This window comes from Motacilla alba, chromosome 3, assembly GCF_015832195.1.
Source record: "Motacilla alba alba isolate MOTALB_02 chromosome 3, Motacilla_alba_V1.0_pri, whole genome shotgun sequence".
NCBI lineage: Eukaryota > Metazoa > Chordata > Aves > Passeriformes > Motacillidae > Motacilla > Motacilla alba.
This window is the reverse complement of record NC_052018.1, coordinates 54,031,314-54,054,208: the sequence shown is the minus strand read 5'-3', so window position 1 is coordinate 54,054,208 and position 22,895 is coordinate 54,031,314. Positions and strand designations below refer to the sequence as shown.

The window sequence follows — 22,895 nt, the reverse complement described above, 5'->3', positions numbered from 1 at the left end:
TGCCACTACCTCCTACTCAGATCACAACAATACAGTCACTGAGCTCTGACTCAGTTCTGCGCCTGACTACAAGTAACTAAAGGACATGGCTGGAAACAAACAGAATAAAAAAAAAAGCTGTGAAAAAGACATGGTGCAAACAAAAGGTTATAAAAAAACCTCAGAGGAAGCAAGGAGGAGGTCTTGAATGAGAAATGTCTGGCTACAAATAGGACAAAAGCACATGACCAGAGAACTGCTCAAATCCCTGGTGAAGAGAGAGAGAACATGTGTGGAGAGAAAACTTCAAAAGAAGCCTGAAGAAGGTGGCAACAAGTCAAGGGGAAATTGACAGATCTTTCCAAATGAAGGAGAATTTTAGCAAGAACACATGCCTGAAGAATTTTTTGCATAATATTTACTTGTGAGCAAGGAAACATATTTCTTCAGAGTATTTTTTCACACCATCACTGCCTTCCTTTAAAACAGGATCCAAGAGATTTCTTTTATACTGCCAGCAAACATACATGGGTTATGGTTTAAAGCAATAGAATACTAAATATTGAACTTTGATATTCCAGAGATAAAGAAGAAATAAATCTAAAGTACTGCCTTGCTCAATCTGATAGAACAACAGCACCATGAAAGTAATAAGCAGCATGGCAATCTGACTATCTCTTCAAAAAGACAAAAATAAAGATTTTGGGGGTGGGGAGAGAAAGATGCAGGTGAAATCCCATGTATCAAAAGAAGTAAGCACCCACAGAGTACTTAAAACTATCAAGCCCAGACCACAAATGTCACATTTGAGAATCACCAGTCATACCTTTCTATTATTTTAAAAACAACAAATTTTGTCTTCAGACACTGATGGGGGAAAAAACCCACCTCCTTGGAATGATAGTTTTACAGAACTAAAATGTAACTTAACGAAATAAAACCGGAGGTATTTATTTTAGAATAGACCCTATTTTTGAAAGGATTATCTGCCAGCAGTTCATCTATTTGGCAAGGCTAATCTAGTAAGATGATGACTTCCATTTATATTACTTTTAAGCTTTGTCTTTAAATGTTTCACAATTTAATTTTAAAACAACAAACAATTAAGTTGACATAATCATTTAAATGCAGCTATGTCCTGCATGAAATGGGGAAGTGCTCAAGTATGTACAGAGAAATGACACTGAGACTAGAAAATTCAAAACTAGATAGTTTTATCAAAATTAATCTGAAGTGAAAATTTTACATTGGCAAAATTAATTACTCCAAATTATTTCTCCTCTTATAAACATCTGTGATGAAATCATTCATTTCTTCCTAGAAACATGTAGAATCAACTTGAAAACTGTCCAACCAAGTTGTTCCTACTCCTTGAAAAGAGAATAAGGAAGAAATTAAGAATACTTTAGGAACATCTGTCATTAATCAGAAAAAAAACTCAGTAACAATCTCAATTTAAAGAAGTTAAATAGGTTTAGATTTACAATATTTTCAATATGACTCTCCCAATGAGACATCACTGAGTTTTTCCAGAGCACACTCACTCTTTTCATCTCCCTCCACTATCCTGCACCTGTTTGAAAGACACTGTTCCCAGGACAGCGCATTTTCAGTTGAGACTCTAACGTGGCCCCTGCCCTCCAAATATTTTTGAATTGGACTTGAAAACTGTCCCAGTGAACACAATCCTCACTAAGCATCTACCCCTCTGCCGTATAAGATCATCACAGTACTCCACATACAGTTGCAGTGCAGATTAGCCCCCCCTTGCACACATCAGCTACAGCCTGCGCTAGCTGTGCCCACGCTCATTGTGAGCCACTCCACAGTTCTACAGCAGAGCAAAGATCCAAAGCTCAGTCTTCCAGGAAAATATTAATACTTTCATCCACCCACTGAGATGCTACAACTTGGATAATCTAAATCTCTGTGAGGGAACAGTGTCAAGTTTTGTTCATGTTTTATGGACAACTTTTATTTAGCATTTCCAAGGCTGAAGTAATAATCATAATTTTGGGTTCTAAATGAAAGATACTTTGATTTCAACTAAAGAATACTTTTCCTTAACAAGGCACTTGTTCATGACTATATTCCAACAAATGGAATCTTTAGGAATCTCCAACAGAGGTGAGAAGAAAACAGTTATGAAAGACTACAAGAAACAGAGCATTTCAACACTGATCCCTCTAATACAATATGATCACTTCCTCTGACTAATCAGTGTGAAGGCTTCCTGAGCTACAGCGTGAATCTGAGTCATAGTGTTTAATATCTACCAATTGCCTTTTTCTGTATTAGAGCTCTATTCTCTTTTTCAACCATTATGTTTTTCATCACTACATACCCTTGTCCCAGTGTGAGGAAATTCGCTTCTTAAAAAAAAAACCCAACAAATATAACTGTCACTGGCAGGGTTGTTCTTTGTTTGTTTGTTTCCTTTTTCCATTTAAACCTGGGACTCATAATTATTTAATTGAAAGTATTCTAATTTTTCATTTGAGAAAATTGTGAGCAGTCAACATATTTTAATTTTTAAAATTCAGTATGATGACAAATCAACTTTTTCTTATCTGAGAACAGTGGAGGATGTTACAAGTTCTCTGCTCTGAAGAGAATTTAGTCTAAGACTAGCCCATCAGCATTCATGCATAATTCTTTGTTTCTTCTTACATTTATTACTCTGCTTTTAGCAACACTCATTTTCATACAGTATTTTTCATGTAGTATCATAAGCTGCTAATAGAGCAAATTATCTTAAATTTCACATTACCAACAAATCCTGCTATTACACAGTTTTCTGATTTTTTTTAGATTGCCTGCAAGAATGCTGAACAACAGGGACACTACCAAATATATTCAAAAGACATCTCAAGTACATTAGAATCTCTGGACCATGTCAGAACCAAAAGACCTATCCAGCTTGGCAGTCTGCCCCATACAGCATCCAAGCCAGCATGCTAACAGTAAGATGAAGGCAAGCACACATAATACTTCCTCAGGGATTTGCTGAGCTATAGGTAGTTTCTATACATCTGGTAAGCCTCAAAGTTTTTCCATGAACTCCATCTCACCTTAATCCAAGTCACCTTTCAATGTCTACACTCTCACTTAATTAGGATGTTCTCATCTCATTTACATGTTGTAGGGAAAGAGATCCTTCCTTTGCTGGTTTTAGATCTGCCTCATACTAAACTCACTTAATACTTCCAGTTCTGAAATTGGAACAAAGAAATGTATCTTTCTACCAGCTCTATTCTTTATTTAATTTCTTTACTACTAATTAGCTTTGCACAGCTATCAGGCATCCAGATCTGTAGTTTCCTTGGATGACTAAGGAATGCTACTAAAAAAAATAGTGTTTCATTTGATGGTCCATGCTCCTCAGTTACTGAGAATATCTGACAGTGAGGAGTTAAATTACAACTGTTATAATTCACCTATTTTAGCCTTGAGTTCCTTTTCACTACTCAATTTGTCCATTTTTTCTGCACCTCTTCAGTTAACAATCTAGTTTGCAACTGTTTCTCCAACTCCTCTCCTGTAAATAATGTTTCCAGTGCAGAAACCCTCCTGACAGTCTATAGAAAAAACTGATTCAAATCATTAATTGAGTTTTTCAGCGATGACCTTATCTTTCCTGAGCACTCTTTGATCATCTCTCAGCCCAGCAATTCTCTGGCAGATTTCTTGCATCTGATGTGTCTGAAAAAAAGGTTTACCTCAACTCAGTCAGTCAGAATCTTTTTCATATCTTTATTGCAGTTTAACATTTCATTTGCTGGACCTTATTTTCTTACTTCTTTGCCTCATTTGCAGGAAAAGATACAAATTACAACAGTTAATTTTGATATCTATTATCTTTCCTTGTTTTACGTTTTAAACATGATGTATGATTTCTGGGACCATTCTAAAATGCAGCATGCATGTGTGTGTAATTACATAGTTATTTGACAGTTAATTATTTGGACCAGGATCTGTGCTCTGTTTTCAACTAAACCATCTCAGCTGCACTGATAACATTCAGGTTTTTAAGAAATACTCTTTCACACTAAATTTTATTGTGACACCTAGAGAGTCTGCCAAAGGGCTGTAGAAGGTTGGTATTATATTCTTAGCCTTCCTTCAACAAGAACAGCACAGTTCCACACCTCAGGGCAATTGCTGATACAACATTAAAGAGATGCTGTCCCAGTTTAGGTGCTGAATTTCAGTTCACAGAGATCTCATACACCATTTTATTTCTGCTGACTTTCTTATGTTATTAAATTTACAGTGCATCTCCTCTATAAGCCACTCAGTCATTCCTAAACAGCTCCTTGTTTCTGTCATGCCTTTAGAGTCACGTTTTTCCAACACCCTTTAAAGGCTGGTATTAATTATCAAGGTAACCTTTCTCAGCTGCTGGGTCTGGATACTGGAAAATGCTTGGATCCATCCAATCCTGGTTTCTGTAACAAGGACACCTGAAAGGGCTTGCAATGTGCTCCCGCCAGGTGATGATGAGACCTACAACTAGAATTTCACAACATATTTCATTGGGTTTCTGCCAATGAAGAAGTGACAGACAGCCTAAGAAACCTTTTGCTATTTCTGGCAGTAGATAAGTCCCATATACTGATGAACAATGACTTATTTAGACTTTACTTGTAATAAGTCTTCAGGACAGAGAAAAGTATTAACCTGCACCCCATCAAATACTTTTTAAATATTAACAAAATCTCTCTGGGACTTCCCAAGTCTAGGCAAATGCTGTCCTCACAGCCTCTACTTACAGGACTGACTCTCCAAGTCCTTATTTGTCTTCCCAAACATTTCCTGGACTTGTTCCAGCATGTCCCTGACTGCCTATTACTTAGGAGCCCAGAACAGGACTCATCTCTTCATGTGTGCTCCCATCACATCCCTCAACCTGCTGGCGACTCTCTGACTAATGTAGCCCAGGATACTCTTGGCTTTCATTGCTTGAAGAGCACCTTGCTAGCTTATGTATCACTTAGTGTACGCCTTTACTCTCACTCAGCTTCCTCCCAATGCTCCTGGGTAATGTAAGCACAGCTGGCTCACGTCTCATTGAACAGAGCTGTCAGCCCACTGCTGCTAGCCTGCATGCTACCAGGCACTGAATTGTCATGCAGCTGCCCATCTGCAGGCAAAGAAGGGGCCCCTCTCCTGGCGTCAGAAGTCCCCACTTTGCAGTCTTCACTGTCATGGGAATCTCTGAAACAACAGGCACAGACTCTGCCTGCCTCTCTCTTGTGCAGTTGTGGTTCCAGGCTGCAGAGTGCCAGATAAAACTTAGTTACTCACTTTTGTCACCTCTAATACTGTGCAGTCTAATGGATGTCTACTGACATCCTTCTGCAGTCCTTTACTTGGTGACACAAATACCCAAATGTTCAGCAGGCAAGGACACTCTTTCTCGCTCAACCTCAGCAAGGTCCAGACAGTTCTTGCAGTCTCAGAGGTTAAAATCTGCATCCTGGCTCTGGAACTCAGCCTGAGCTGAGGGCTCTGCTGTACTGGGGCAGTCGTGGCAGCCAATGCTGAGGACTGTGCCCAGACTGTGCCTCACCATCATGACTGAGCACCTAAAACCACTCCTTCCACCCCTCCTTCAGTGTGTGTTTCTGGCATGAACTGATATCCAAACCTGCATCATGTTAGCTGCCTCTGTTGTTAATGCAACAGTGAAAATGCAGCCATTTGGCATTAATGTATATTATCAAGTGCTGAGTTACTTAAATTAACACACTTTAACAAAGTTCTTAAGAATTTTAAGTATGTACCATGCTCTCATACAAATTTAAAATAGCCATGTATTTTATACACCACCCAAGTGGTGTATTTTTCTACTTAGAGCTTTGGTATTTGAAGCCCATTACTTTGCCAAGCAATTTGAGTGCAATCAATCTCAAGCTGTTTGTAGGATATAAAAAACCCAGCTGTGTGGCTTTGTGACATGGAGTTTTTTGCTCACTTTCTTTTCAAGAAAACAGCACCGATAACCAGTATGCTTTTCACTGATGATAAACTGGAAGACTTAATTCTTTCATAAAAAAAGCTACTTTGTGTAATTTGTTACAAGGATGGACTGGGAACATCATCCCACAGTAATTTTGGCTAGTAGTGGTAAAGAACTCCCTTTGTTCAAGTACTCAGTAGATTATTTTGTACATTATACCAAGACTGTGGGCTTCAACCTTGGCACCCTGTGTAAGGCAGTGGTCTGACCCTAAACTATTGTCAAGAAAGGTCAGTGTCTCACCAAAGTCTAATCTCTGAGAGCAGCATACAGGAAAGGAAAGTTTCTGTCCTGCACAAAAGGTCTTGCAACTTGATAATCAGAACTGGAGAAGACAAAAATGTCAGCATTACAATGATATAATGGAAAAGTACCCCATGATTTACATTCTCAAGTTATGCAAGCACATCAATATGAAGATGAACAATGCTGAAAATAAATTTTTCAACAGGTGATTCAGTAGCTCTCATAATTCTCTTAAGCAATACCACCTTTAATTATCTGTTGCAAATAGCTCATTTGCAGTAGACGGAAAATTACTGCTGATTAATTAATCTCTTGGTATCTCATATTTAATCCCTGAAGAAAAAATTTCTGTGAGTTTTCTTTCTGCAAGACCTAATCTATCATTAGAGTTGATTCCACAACTAGAATAGTAGATGGAAGCATATGCCAGAACTCAGCATCCAATTTTTCTTCCTAAATACACATTTATAATAATAGTGTATAAGAAATTGTATATTTGGCAAATTTTGCTATATTTCTAATAAACATCTCACCATCTTAATAAATTAGTGGTTTAGTAAGTGAAAGCACAACTCCCTTCTGTGCCTCACTAATGATTACAAGAGCTGCTTGAAATGCAATGCTTAAACTTGCATTAAAATGTCAAGGGCTATGCATGTCAGATTGTATCTCAACTAATTCATTCCCCCTAAGAATACAGGCAAATGTCAGTTTAACAAACTGTTTAGCAAATACTATTGTGTCATTGACAACTATACCCTACAGTTTAAGCTAAATAGGGCTTCATTGCTTCAGTTTTGATTAACTTGCTTTTGTCACTTTTCTCTTTCCAATTTCACTTGCCTATTCAAGCCACTGCTTTTTTATGGCTCCTGAAATTCTCATGCTTGTCATTTTTGGACAAAAAACAATTTGTCAAAGACATCATCTTGCATACTTGTAAACAGACTCCTCATTGTCAGAGCAATAGTTAATAATAAATCACAGGATAATAAGAAATTTGATTACCTTGAAAGTGTATTTATATAATGTCAAGTTTTTATTTTCTTGTTGTAACCATCTTAAGTAGAAACACTGCATCAAGCTGCAGTTTCATCAGCAGTTATGCCTACCACAGACTATGAGGGATTCAGACAAGATGCAAGGCCTGGAATACTGTACACAACCATGATGGTTTGTGCTCTACTGGCTCTTCCAAGCACACTTAGAAGTGAGACTTTATCTCTTAGGACAACAGAAAGGTATTTTGTGCTGATGCCAATGGCAACTCAAGCTGCGAAGCTTGAAAATTATGTTAGTCTGAGTTCTGATCAAGCAGAGGTGAAATACCTAGGCATTACTATTAAATATGATCATCTCTTTGCTTAAAGGATGAAATGTAGAGGTCTGTTAAACACATTCTCCAAAATTACTCAAAAAGCACATCAAAAGCCAAATTATGCTATCTTTTAAGAAAGCACTGACTGAGATGACATTACAAAAAAAGTATATTTTTTCTTTACTACTCCTTAAAGTAGTACACTTCTTCTTGGACAATGACCATAAATGAGAAAAGCCATTTCAAATAAATACCAAAAAGGAAAGTTATGTTTTCTTAGACATTATAATAAAAAGCATTCTCATCCTCAGATTTAACTAAAAGGCTTCTAAGCATGTCAAACCAAACAATATTAAAAAACTCACCCAAACAACACCCATCCCTACTTTCCTATTAAGATTTGATGATTTCCCTTATTCATTGTATGGTTATCCTAAAAACTCATGGCACTTCACACTGTATTTTCCCTTCTGAATGAGATACACTGTGGAGTCCATAGTGGAATTATAGACAAATTGCTGCCAGTACAGTATCGTGACCAGTAGAAAGAAAATCCACTGGAACTTTTAACAGCTGTAAGCAGTTGCAAACTGCTGCCAAAAACAACTGCTGATGTAAAAGAGGGAGAATGTGAGGATTTAAGCTGTTCAAACAGTAAACAAGTACATCTGCTTCTGAATGTTATCATTAAATAAACTGTGGTAATATGCTTTACATTGATGCAACATTCTTGTTTTGAACAACAACTCTGAAGAATTTTAGACTAAAGCAATTTTAACAAAACTTTTTTTGGGGTTTATTGTGATGGAAAAGTTCATTACAATTACTGTATAGTGTTAAATTCAAAGTTCTATCAAAACCTGCGTCATGTCATTTGGAACATAAACTGGTGAATGCTTTGGAAAACCAGATGTGCTCCCCGTGAATGGTAATCATTCATTTCCTTTAAAACCATTTATAATGATTTAAAAAGAAAGATTAAATAGGATATTCAGTTGTAGAATACAACAGACTTTGATACCTCTCCAACTGTGAACCTGACCTGTTCAGACTTCATAGATATTTTACAGCAGCTACTAAAAGAAAAGTCAGGGGATGGAAAAAATCCACTTCTGAGCAGCACCGAATGAACAGTCCAGGCCAGGAATGTAATCAGAAATCTTCTGTAAAACACAGGAGATTAAAGAATTATGTGCATGAAATGTGCATTTTGTTCTTTGCTCCCATCATGATTAATTGTTGGAAAGTTACAAAAATAGTATTGCTTACTTTAATTATAAAAAACTACACTTGGCAGGGTTTTGTCAAACTCTCAAATGCCCGGATTTTTCAGATTTCAGTTATGATACATGATATAAAATGATTCATATAGTCAACTATTGTGCTGGTTTTTGCTGGGACTAAGTTAATTTTCTTCACAGTATCTTGTGTGAGGCTGTGCTTTGGCTCTGTGATGAAAACAAGGTTGATAACACAGAGATATTCCAGCTACTTCTTATCCTGCCTCCCTTGGTCAGGAGCATGGGGGTGCTTAAGGGGTCAGTAGGGGACACAGCTGGGACAGCTGACCCCAAGTGACCACAGGGATATGCCCCACAACGTTATCAGCAATAAAAGTTGGGGAACAAATCTGCCACGGCCTTTAAACTGTTCTTTTGGATCTGTTCTTCTTTCAGAAGATCCTCCAACTTCTAAAACAAAGAAAAGCTCTACTGTGGCTACTTTGTTATGTCCCTCTGTAGGAAGCCCAAGCCACAGAATCCACCTGCTATGGATTTGCTGTCCTTGGCAGTCCTCCTGTATCCCACTTGGCTATCAGCTTTATTATTCTGATGTGCTTGAAAACACTTCTCTTCGGATTTTTAGGCCTTGTCTACAGACATTTTTTAGTAGGAAAAGGCAGTAGTTTGGTTCTTCACTCTTTTGCCTTACCGTGATTTTATGTTAATTTGAAAAATTCCTATTTTCCTTGCTTTTAAATGATGTCTTTCCATTTCTAATGCCTATTAACACTCAGGTATTTTATGCTGCTACCTTTTTGGATACTCTAAAATCTATTATTTTTTTGCAAATAGCATGCATAAACTCCTACATATTTAAAAAGAGAACATATAAAAATATATTTCCACCCTCAGAGATTGCTTTATAGTTTTTTATTTTCTTTCAAAATTTTCTTAACATTAAACAGTGAGAATACTATTGTAATTTTACAGAACAGTCTTTAAACAACAGTATTTTGAGCCATCCTGCCTTGCACCTCTTTTCACAACATTTTGAGTTGCATCCCATAATCTTAGTTGTACCATTACATTGCTTCTTGAAAGAATATTCAAAGGGATTTAAAAAATCAGTCTTTGTGAAAGTTACCCAACCTATGGGAAGCTAAGAATAGTTTAACTATAGTGGGGTTTTTGCCCTTTTTTTTTGCTTCAGAGCCTCCTTACATAGTCTCACCACCTGCAGTAGTACTGCAGTCCTAACTTTTCCTACTCTTCCTCAGGCATGATATACCAATTTTCTTTGACAGAGAGTTGTTTACTGAGACAGTCTGTCTCCTTACCCAGATTGTCTCTCTGCTTTCTTCATTTAAACATTCTTGACTCCAGACCTCAATCAAATAATTTGATTTTTGAGTAATTTGAATTTTGAGTAATTTGTCCATTGGTCCACAGTGTTTCATTGACTAACTTTCCTTCTATTGAATTTCTGTAACATTTACCATTTAAACTGAAAATTCCAGGTAAAGTATGCTGCTTGGTCTTTTCTTTTCTTTTCTTTTCTTTTCTTTTCTTTTCTTTTCTTTTCTTTTCTTTTCTTTTCTTTTCTTTTCTTTTCCTTTTCCTTTTTTTCCACTGACATGAAAGCACACCTAGATTTGGCCTCAGGCTGATATATTCTTATCTCCCTGCTTCAATGAGATCTTAGTGATTAAAGTTACTCCTTCACCTAGTCCACCTGGCTTTTAATGAATTCATCCTTTAAAAAAAAATAAATTTGACCATTAAGCTATTCTTTTGCCCAGTAATTTTCCATGGCAACATCTAGTAAAAAGAAAAAGAAAAGAAGAAAAAACAACCAACGAACCAATGAAAACAACCAAAACAAAACCCAACCAACCAAACAAAAACAAACAAAAAGAACTGAGCTAAACAAAACAAACAAAAAGAACTGAGCTAAACAAACAAACAAAAAATAAAACAAAAGAAAGGAAAAAAAAGAAAAAAATCACCACTCACAACGGATCTTCAGTTCCTCTAATCAGACAGAAGACAAAAACCCTTCACCAAATACCCACTACTCTTGTTTTGCTTTCAGAATAAAATTTGCTTTCAGAATAAAATCTATTACTGTCCAAAACTCTGCTACCAATCCCAACGAGAGAAATTTCGGTCATTCAAGTAAATACCAACACTTAAGAACACTAGTTCCCTTTGGAATGCTGAAAGAGTATGTTGAGTCATAAACTACATTTACAGGCATGAGTCCTCCTTTTAAAATTTGGGAAATCTGTCACAGATCTACATAAAGACACCTAACCCTTGTCTTTTCAGTTAGCATTCTGTTCAATTAACGATGGATGCTAAAGAAAAAAGGTAAATATTCTAATCAATTTGACTTCTAACTGAAAGACTGCTCTGTATAGTATGTTTTTTGCATATGGCAACTTCATTACTTTTTAAGCATTATGATTCATAGGATGATTAAGTTTTTCTTTTCTTTCAAGAAATGGTAGATATTACAAAATCAGTTTCTGCTCAGGGAGAGAAGATGTGCCAAGATAGAAAAGTGGGCTGTCTAACTACACAAAAGAAACTTTCATTCCAACTTGGTCCTCACAAATGTACTGGTAAATATCCTGTCTCTTGTTTTCACACTAATGGGAGACTGCTATACTAATTACACTCAGCTTTCCACATTATTTTCCTCTTTGCAACATAATTTAGAAATACATTTCATACTTTTATATGCATTCTTTTTTTCTGTAGTATTAAATATCAGAAGCTTGAGTTCAGGATGAACTATCAACTTGAAAATATTACTTAAGTTTCCTTTTTCTTAGCAAAAAATAGCAGTGACTATTGCTATAATGTAAGTATGAAATGATCAACTTGCAAAATTAGTTGTAGAAGTTTTCAATAAATTCTTGCAAAGACAATTTTCATTGTGCATAACAAAATAATTTAAAATTCTATGTTTTCAATACTTTCCTATGATACTGAGCACATATGTCAAATGTTTATCCTTTCCTTTCACATATCTTTCAATGTCTATTAGAAAAACAGGAAACATTAATTTTACATTAACATTTAGTTGAGGCAGTATACCATTGTGTAAACATCATATTTAACATGTATCCATTTATTTGGCAGTCATTGTTAACGGTCTTTTTTTTCTCAGATCAGATACTTTAGTTTAGTTATACTAAGCCAAATAACCAAATTTTTAAAAAAAGGCAAAACCCCAAAAGCAACAAAATTAAGTAGACCCTTTGTCCAAACCTCTAATCTGTTTTATTCCTTTTTGTAAACCATTTCTTTCAAAGTTATTCTCACTTGAAAGTCTGGAGCAGCTGAAAGCTTATGTGACAAAAATCTGGAAGAAAATCAGTATTCTATCACTTCTTGGTAGACACAACTTTCTAGGCTGCTACATTCTTTCAAAGCACTTGAAAAAGAAGACAAGTAGAAGTTAGCACAGTCATTTCACAGAGACCAATCATATATGGTATCCAAAAAATGGTATAGAAAAAAATGCTATCCAAAAAAATGGCTTGTGCAGAAGTCTTCCTGAAGCTGCTGTAGCCAGAAGGTGGGGGTGGGAGGAGATGCAAAGAAAATGTAAACCAAAATCAGTAGGGAGTATGAGTAATCCAAGAGTATTGAGCAGGGACTGTTCAACCTCTGAAGTGATGCAACACTGAATAAAATGAGATTAACAGCCTTCATGGCAGACCTGATCTGAAGGTTACTGTTGACTTCAGTGGAAAGATCTTTAATAACAAGCACTATTTATGTACAGATCCTGTTGGCTGTCCCTACTACTAATCACTACAAAAAACTAACTGTGCATTGTAAGATGGAAAAGCAGGATGAGAAAGATACTAAAGTGACGGGACACTTGGATTTCAGTACAGAGAAAACCAAACTCATTATTTCTTAGAAAATGAAGCTGTGCCACCTAGCTAGACAGCCTGACTCAAAGTATGCTAAAAACCTGGGAAGCAAAACATCTTGGATGCAAGGATTGCATCTGGTAAGATCTCTGTTTGCTGAAGTTTTCTTTTGCATTCTAAGCAAAAGACTGTCACATGTCCTCCATTCATAGTTTTGTGAAATTTGTTTTCATTGTCTTTGCATTGAAAAAAAAAATAAATGACCAAATAAAATGTTTTCATTTTGCATCACATGGAACAATTCATGTCAATCAAAATAAAAATTTGCCTTTCATTGTTTGGGAAAAAAAATTTGAATTATTTAAAATTATTGTTATTCTCCCTCTTCAGACGTCAAGCTGAAAAAAGCTCTTCACAGATCCCTATTTTGGATTCTGAGTCAGACTGCATTCATTAGTCTCTGCCTAATGTCTTTGACTAAACTGTGATGCTGGAAGTAGAATCCACTTAAATTTCTGAACAGTTTCATCCATTAATAATAGACTGTTACCTAATTTTTTTTTATATGGTGATTGGTTTTTTTTTTTCCCAGTGAAAATATAGCAACACAACACTGGTACAAGACAACATGTGCCATAACCACAAGTACTGTACTGAAGTGTACAGAAATGCAAGTCAAATCTATGGAAATTTAGCATACTCATGAGAAATGCCTCGGGTGATTGCAGTTGAGGGCACGGACAAAATATATTAATGGCATTACTTTTTACCATTGATGTCTTTTCTACATCTTTTGCACTTGAAAATACACCTACCAGTGTTACTCAAGGGGAAATAAGAGTTCAGATTTCAGAAAATTATTTTGCAATAAAGACAAGATACTGAATACATGTTAGGAGCTGAGAGGATCAATCTAAAAATAGGAACTATAAAGGCAGCATCAACACTGTAATTCACAAACTCTTAGGCAATTTTTTTTTAGAAACCGTGTAGCCTCTGTATCATTAATATATAAAAAAAAGAAAAAGAAATAAACTCAAAACTTTTAGTCTGCAACTGAATACATTTCAATTTTGAGTACTTCCAAAATTCATACCCTCTGTCCTCTTAGCATTGCCATTCTCAGTCTAAATTTAGGTATGAGAAGAACACACTTTAAAGTCCAATTCTAAGTCTCTTTTTCTTCCCTTCCTTCTCTGTGAACCACTGAGACTGCACCAAACAGGACGAGCACTATTGTATGAAGAGGAGAAAACTAGCATGCAAACATTGGGAAATACTAGAGTTCAATGTTCATGGTATCACTGGCCTGAGGCAAGCTCAGCAAAGTACTGGGACCTGAGGCATGCATTTAAAAAAGGAAACAACACAAGCATTCAAGTGCTATGGCAACAAGTGAACAAAATTTTAAAAAAACACTGCCAAGGCACTTGTTTCTGTTTATTTTTCTTCTTTACTTGGTAAGTACACACTTTGAACTTCCACTTGACTGAAGAATATAAAGACAAATGAACATGCTTACACAAGGCTTGTCTGTACTACCACAGAGTATTTTTTTACATTACAGTTACATTGCTAAAATTACAAGAAAGCTATGAGATTAAGCATTTAAAGGAGCAGAACTGAAGCATCACCTTCACTGCAGTATCATTCTCACCACTGTGATAGCAGTGATAGAAATACAGATTCTGATTACACAATATGAAGACGATAGGTTACTTAATTCCACCATAACTCTCCTCCCTGTCAGTCCTCTGCTTCAGCCTTAGCCATAGAGGAGACAGAAGGAATTTTCTTGTGTAAGGACATCAGGACTGAGAGAACCTCTGACTCCATTATTCATACAAACAGCTCTTGCCAAAGTCTTTCAGTCTGCAATTTTCCCCTTTGAACATGGAAGTGCCATGTAGTTTAAAAGGGAACATAGCAGATGTGTAACTATATTACCTCCAAAATAATAAACCAATACTCATTACCAATGCTGTTTTATCAACTATTTGGTCACACTAATTGCTTTTTAAATGCTTCCTACTGAAAAGTATCAAGCAATTCCAAGGGCTGTGTTAGATGTGTTAGAGGAATCTAGACAAATATTTTGGAAATTTGGTCCACTTGGTATACTGCTATTAGGTGTCATTCTCATTCCTACAATCAGACTACTTCCCTTCAAATACAGGGCTTCCTGTATCCTTCAACTTTTCTATATTTCCATGTCAAGGTAGAACATTCTCAGCAACTGAAAATAACATATAAAAGGCATCTCACACAGGACAGAGACTGTTTCTCTTACTTACTACAAGGAAATATTTACTGAATCCTGAGATTTCATCTCTCCGTTGTCACTGTGTAACCCAAACTCTAATCAACCACAGAAATATCCTTTGAAGCAGAATCTTCTGACAATGGATTCTGCCCACAAAGAGGGAATGATTTCTTTTCCTTGAAGGTTTACATACCTTCGACACCACCAGAAATAATTATATTTTTTAACCAACTTTTGACAGAATAACTCTATTTGATAACAGACAAGGGAGACAATTGGGTATTTCAATTAAGACTTTAAAGTGTAGGAATTAAATTCACCACCTTACTCTCAAATTTTAAACTTTCAGAAAGCTTTATTGTAGGGAAACTCAATATTTCCCAGAATATTGGTGTGGGGGGAGAGGTGAGGCAGGAGGGGAAAAGGTGCTTTTGCCTTCTCAGTAAAATGAAGTGCTTAGCTATCAGATTAATTAAGCTTTTCTTCCTCTGTCTTCTTTGCATGTGACTTTCAATATCTGCTTGCACAAAGAACTAAGAAAAAACAGAACAATTTTTTAAAACTGAAGTATTTATTCTCTCCTAGCCTGAACAAAACACTCTAAATCCATGTATGTTCGAAGAACGCTGTTTCCAAGTGTAACCTCCAATTTTACTTCCTACAAAACTATGTGTCCTTTTTCTATGAAAAGGCATATATTTTCCTAGCATGTTATAGTGATCATCTGTTGCACCTGAAGTTTTCAGATGGTCCAGCTTTGAAACAACTGCAAGCAAGAGGGAAGATTCCAATGTATCAAAATACAAATAACCTACATGTACTAATTCAAGCAAGCATTTGCTAAAAGAAATCTTTCAGCATCTCACGGAAAAGAAAATTACAACATTGAAGGCTAATGTTCAGAATCTTACATTCACCTAGTCATAAAGGTAAAGAGGCTGTGAAACAAATTTCAGTCTAGCAGAAGCAGAAATATTTCAATAAAATGGTGCAAACTGGATGTAAACATCAGAGGCTCCTGTGTAAGCAAAATGAAGTAAAAATCACTATGGTAACCCACTAACTTTTAGTTCTCAAACTAATGATCATCTGAGGAAATAAAGAAACAAAGAAATTGCATTCTAATACAGTGTTTAAGTAAAGATGAAAACAAAATAAGCATTCTTATTTACTTGAAAATACCAGACTCACATCACCAGCTATTATTCCTTATATAAACGGGTCTTTCTTACTCAGTGTAAAAGAATATTTTAAAATACTATTAAAGCAAGAAACATCAGTTCAGTAAAAGGTAACAAATAACTCATTAAGTGAAATAACCTCTTCCCCTTATTTTTCTGGCACAGGGAGACAGAGGAACATTAATTTTTGTTTTGAAATAGTGTTTGTTTTGGGAAGCTTTAGCTCTTATATTTATTTGGGAACTGAAGCATTTCTCTTATGAGGATAAGCTGAAGGAGCTGGGCCTGTTCAGCCTCAAGAAGAGATGACACAGAGGGGTCTTCATTGATGTATGTAAGTATCTGAAAGAGAGCTGGCAAGAAGATGAACCAGGCTCTTCTCAGTGGTGCTGAGCATCGGTACTAGAGGCAACAAGCAGAAACTGATGCACAGGAGATTCTACCCAAACACAAGGAAGAATTTCTTTACTGTGCAGTGACTGTGCACTGGAACAAATTGCCCAGAGAGGTTACAGAGTCTACCTCACTGGAGATATTAAAAAAACTCTGTGGACACGATCCTGTGCCATGTCCTCTAGGATGACCCTGCTTATACAAAGAGTTTAGACCAGATGACCCACTACGGTCCCCTCCATTCTTACCCATTCCATGATGTTGTGAAACAGCTTTGCTAAAAGTCTACCTTAGCCAGTACGATATAGAGACACACTGCTTTTCTAGCTATCACTGATAGCTTAGTATGGAAACCAGAATGCTAGGAATCTTTCTGCATTCAAGTTTTCACTTTTAGAGAAATTTCTTTGAGAGTTTCTTACTTTTTTTTCATTTGGAAGTCATTGTTACACAATTTTCCATTAACTCATTCAATAAAATTACTTTTTGCAAATAATCCCTATGGTCTATAGATTACTTGTTCCCATTTGATTTAAACTTGTACTAGTTACACAAATCTGAAGATAAATCATAAAAGGTTTTTGTTTATTTGTTGTTGTTTTGTTTGCTCTGTTGTTCTAGCTGTTGCTTGTTCTAATTCTGTGACTGGCCAAGACAATATTACTGGTGCAAATAGGAATAGTACTAAAAGAAAAAAATATTTGGCTTAGAATGAACATTTCTGGAAATATCCTAATGAATCAAGTAACTAACTAAAATGTTCAGTGAAAGCATACATAAGAAGAATATTTTCAGATTTTTCCAAGATGACAACTTACACAACTTTTAACTTCAGACAGTACTGCAGATGCACATTTGACACTGGCACTGGCTTGCCAAGCATGCTCCTTGTGCACTTCATGCAGGTTTTCTGGGTGGACACCAGAATGGTGTGCCTAAGCAACTCATGGGGCTAAAGTAAAGGTACTTTATTTACATTTCATAACCCTACCAGTCTTACAAGATGACTGCAATATCTGATTCACAGAACAAAATTACTCTCCTGGAATGAACATAAATTATATGCAGATGTAGTTCCACTGAAAGACCAGGAGACAAATACCACCAGCAACACAATTGCAGATAAATATGATATTGGTAGAAATGTTATTTTTCATGTTCATGTTTGACAAAATATGAAAATGAATTAACCTGGGTTAATTCTCTGTAAATGCTACTTCATAATGCAGTCTTTAGCTACTCAGACAGCTGAAACTAGTGGTTTACTTATGAAAAGAGTATTGTTAAAAATGTAAGATAATTAGTTCACGTGGAATGATGGTTCACTCTTCCAATCACTATAAAGGTTAATACTTAGGTTTTCCATTTCAAGCTGTTCTCTCTCTATAACAGCCACATTTCAGATTAATAACTACTTACAGGAGGTAAGATTAACTTAGGGTTTATCCCATGCCTTTCATGAGTATGCCAGTGTCTAACAACTCCCCTTTGCCAAGTGAATAGAATAGATACATTCCTCCCTTCAAAGTAATCTTTGTCTTTAAAGAAACCACATACCAGATGTAGGTAATTTACTAAGGAAAGGATAGAGCACATCAGACCTGGTTAAAAATTGTTAATTGCACACTTAAGATCAGAATTAAGTTCAACTCAATGCAGTAGGCTTTGAGCCAATGTTTCAGTCATGGACATATACCAGTGTGTTGAATAAAGTTCTTTGCTGTTTAGCTCAGCCAGTGAAGAACACAGAGACTCACTGGTTTAACCAAGAAGAGAGCAGACTACTGGAATCAATATCTGCCTGTGAGAGAACTGGATAACCAAATAAATGGAACAATGTGAATTAAATTAATTACTGGAATGATTACTTTTGTATTATATTTTCAGTACAGACATGTTCTCCCAAAGAAACAGTAAAAAATTCCTTTGCAAGTGATAAATTGCCAACTCAGGTTCTGTTCACCCCTCAAAAAGCACCCAGCTGGAACAAGCTTAGAAATACAGCACATGTATATGCACTATTTCTTTTAATATCACTTTATCTGCTCATGCTAGATTTTACAAGAACAAATAGCCATGCAAATGATACAGCACTAATGATACAAGCACAACTACAAATACAAAATACTTGCAATTTTTTGTAGAACTGCAAATTATTTCCCATCCGATAACTCTTCATAATCTGAGACTCTCTTAGATTCAAGGTTATATCTTTCTGAAGTGTATCTACAAATTTTTGCAACTGGAATTGTAAATTTTCTGAGAACAGAAAGAAACTATATATATCTAGATGCAGGACTCAAAAACAACTGTATTAACAATTTTGCGTATGAACATTGCTTTGCATTTAGGGGAACAGAAGAAAGTAATTTTGTACTTATTTATACAAAAATAAATAATTAAAAAGCGGAACAGAAAAAATATCAGAGGGATAAATATTGAGGCTAAAATTTCATTTGCAGAGCAAGTATCAGAAAAAAATAGTGAAAAAAATGCAGCTGGAAAGTGTTACACATGGCTTTCTCTCTCATCATTTTAAGTGACTGAAAAGACTGCATTTTCAGCTACAGGTGTTACATTTGCCTTGCTCTTTCAACTACAGATTCTCATTCTCAAGTCCACCACATCTTTTCCACACACTCAATTAGAACAAATGACTGGTCCATGATTCATGAGCCTGGATTTAGAGTAAAATAGAGATCTCTGAAAGAACAAGAAATAGGCATAAACAGGGGCAGAGGGTCAGCTCTTAAGGCATTAAATTAAATTCTGGTTAAAGTCATTATCATTTGACATCCTGGCTTATACACAGGGACTGAAAATGCATTTAAAAGAAAAGTGTTTTATGACTTCACTGAGTCTGTGATTTTTCCAAGTATTCTCCCCTTTGTTCACAAGTGACATGGGAACATATTTCAAGCATGTAAAGTTGTCTGAAAGGACTAAATGCCTAGCTGATAAAGTCTTTTACTTCTTAGTTTACTCGGTAGAATTTTCTTATTAAAGTGAACCTTGTGTGCATCTCTATAGAATCATGTAACATGAGCTTTTAAAATTTGCAAATAGATTCTCTCCACATCTTTCGATTCTACCACTGTCTACTGAGGGCAGATTAGCCAATTAACCAAAAGGGGTTTTTTTCTGCCATGTTACGTATGGAACGCCATCTGATCTTACCTCCCCATTTTCCAGAGGGTGGATTTTGGAATAATAAGAAGTGCATATGACTTCATCATCTTTCATGTAGGATGGGGTTCCAGGCCGGGGATGAATGTTGTAGCGGGTCAGGCACTCGCTGTCTGTGATGGCATAGTACTGCCACGGCTGATAGTCCACACCATCCAGTGAGCGCTCCAATATCCAGTTCCCAGGACGAGGGGAGTTAGCTGCTTTCACAATAACATACGCGATCTGGAAAACCTGAAAAATACAAGTATTGTTAAAATACAACTAAATACACAATGGAAAATTCATTCCAATTTCTTCATAGCTGCCAAAATAAGTACAGTAAATATGCTAATGCTGGACTGGTTTTCTTTCCCCTAGAAATGCAATATGGCCTTGGATTACACGGAAACTCTTAAAACAGAAACAAATTCTCCGCTGAAATTTCTTTTAAAAAAAAAGTTAGCTGCATTAGGCCAACAGAAAATTTGAAAATAGAATTACAAAGCACTCTAAGTTTCACATAGCTCAGTAGGCTTAGTAGGTAATTGCTAAACTGCCATTTCAGCCACATGTTTGCAAATTTTGTTTTCAAGTATTTTCAATTTGTAAGAGTGGCATTGTTTCTTTATGTGTATTTATAGACATACACTTTCCACAATGTTTAAGAGTTGCCAAACTATTACAACTCTATCTCTGTTAAAGAAAAACAGAGTTTTAAGCTATTGAAAGATAATCACATCATGCTGAAGTCATTCTATAAAATAATCTTGTTTCAATCATTCTATAAAATATTCACTCAACTCAGCACTGTGACCATGAACAAGCTTTACAGGACAGAGACACATCAAATATCAAAACAGAATGCAAGCAGATAATCAATGCTCATTATAGTCCATTTTACCTGCCTATTCAATTGATTTATCAAGGTTTATTTCTGTGTACACGCTTGCTGGAATGCAAACCACAAATACATTTGCAATTACAGAATGACAAACATTAGTGATGCAGGTCTGGTTTGGTTTGCCTTTTAACCTACTAACAGCCATATGCTACAGAGATAGAACTGAAGCCAAGGAAAAGAAGCAGCTATCTCTATTAGAAAAGCAGAACACATTTTAAGTTAATATTTTTAAGATGCAGTGCTGTAAGTCTGCACATGATGATGTCAGAGGGTATCATGGCAGTGTTAATTTAATACTTAAAGCTTTCAGTATTGGACAGTCACTGTAATGAAGCTGCAAGATTCAGACTTAGTCCACACAAAATCTCTTGTGAATGCTTAGATGATCAGTAAAGGTACCAAAAGAATATCCAACAGTAAACAATGAAAGAAACAGTAAGGAGATTTGAATTGGTGTTTATTACCCACCAGTATTACTGTAAAATAGAAAATGTGTTAAGTGGTAGAGTACAGCAAGTATTTCTGAATACTTTATGATGGAGACAAAGACGTCTGTACCTCCAACTATCATTCCTGCCTTCTGTGCAGATGCTGAAAGTGTGGTAAGATTCACAGTCACTTCAGTCAGGAAAATAAATCACTAGCAGCCTAAGTTTTTCAGTGGAATAAGAAGTGAGTGAGGCTGTATTTATTTCAATCTGAAGAACATGTCTGTAACTGTAACTTCTTGGAGGATTATCTCAATATTTTTCTTCAATAGCAGTAAATAAACACTCCAGAGAATGAAAAAACCTGTGTTTCATTCCATTGTTACAACAGAAATCATACAATCACTTGTTCCCTTTCAGAAATCCCCTTTCCTCTCTTAAACTCATTTACATAGATATTTGTATGTATATATATATATATATATATATATATATATATATATATATATATATAAATACTCCCTTGTGGCCACAAACATAGTTTTAACTATCCTGGATCAGTGTCACTAATACTCTTTACAATAAACAGAGACGAGACAAGCAAAACGTTAACAAATCTCTCCAAACTGCTCACCCCCCAGTTAAAATCTTAGAAATGTAAGAAATACAGAATTGAGATTTCATTCCAGAGTACTTTTAAATACTTTTTTTTTAATTTTACATAAGCAATTTACCTCAAGTTCTCAGAATAAGACGGTTCCTTATAGGTTGAATGGGTAACAACTGAGTTTAAACACATTGCTAGGGCTTCTGTCATGGAAGATCTGTGGTTTAGGACATCTCTCACAATAAATTCATAGCCACAGGTGTGTGTATATATAGTTTCCTTTTTGGAAGTCCTAAAATTTGCAAAATTTCATGAAAGATTCATTGTTAAATACAGCCAAAAAACCATTTAGCTCTGCAAACATCTTGGATGCACTGGCTCTGTGGGGCCAAGAGGTGTGATCAACAGGAAGTCTTTTTTCTGTTTGCTTGCTTTGAAATACTAGGCTGTGTGAGAGAGGGAAATTTTTTTACGGTGATTTTTCAAATTGAAGCCCTTTTCCAATAATATTCCCCTGCATATTTTGCTGAGAATGTGTTTGAAGTCTTGTTTCTTGCCTTCAGATAGTGCACTGCTTGACTGCAATTTAATATACACCTTTGGCTTTCATTATTTTTAGCATGCTCTGTAAATGAAACTGCAAAAAAAACCACAAAAAAAAGCAGCAGAGAGTAAACAGCATATTGCACATCACAATGGAATGGATATAATTTCTCTTAATCTAAATCTGACAAGAAAAAAACTTCTTAATGTAAATCAAAGAATACACATAAAGAGCTGTTGATTTTAACTACTATTCAGCTACAGTTTTCAACCTGATTCAGACTACTACTCTCCCAGCCTCTAAGAGTTCCTTTTGTCACAGCACTGAGCTATCTGCAACCCACTAACTTCCTGGACAGAGAAACGGAGCTGGAACTACCAGTATTTTTAAAAATTGGTAGACTGTTAATGCTAACTGCAGACAAAGGAAGATGCACCAAAAGCATCATGCATCAAAAACATGACCTGGTTGATATTATTCCTGATCTTTCTAAGGCTAGGCTGAAGACAGTAGAGGACATTAATCCATGCTTCTTAAAAACACCTTTCCTTTGGGGGACAGCTATAGCTTTAGCATGACATGAGAAGATGGTTGTCCCAGCTCAGTCAGCTACACCAGGCACTACCAGCTCACCACAATGCTGTGAGGCAGAGAGCAATCATGGGGCATACCATGTTCTACTGTGCTTTCTCAGCAAGCTGGTAATGGCAACAAACAGACACAAATTAATAG

General features: G+C 36.0%; 1 protein-coding gene across 6 annotated transcripts in view; it reads right to left on the bottom strand.

Annotated features, from left to right (window-relative positions):
• Positions 1–22,895, bottom strand: part of LAMA2 (laminin subunit alpha 2) — a 335,487-nt gene that overhangs the window by 216,985 nt on the left and 95,607 nt on the right. For all 6 annotated transcript variants that reach the window (XM_038132678.1, XM_038132680.1, XM_038132679.1 and 3 more), the window contains exon 4: positions 19,693–19,935. In XM_038132678.1, the coding sequence (XP_037988606.1) occupies positions 19,693–19,935 (243 nt within the window). The remainder of the gene's footprint in view (positions 1–19,692; positions 19,936–22,895) is intronic.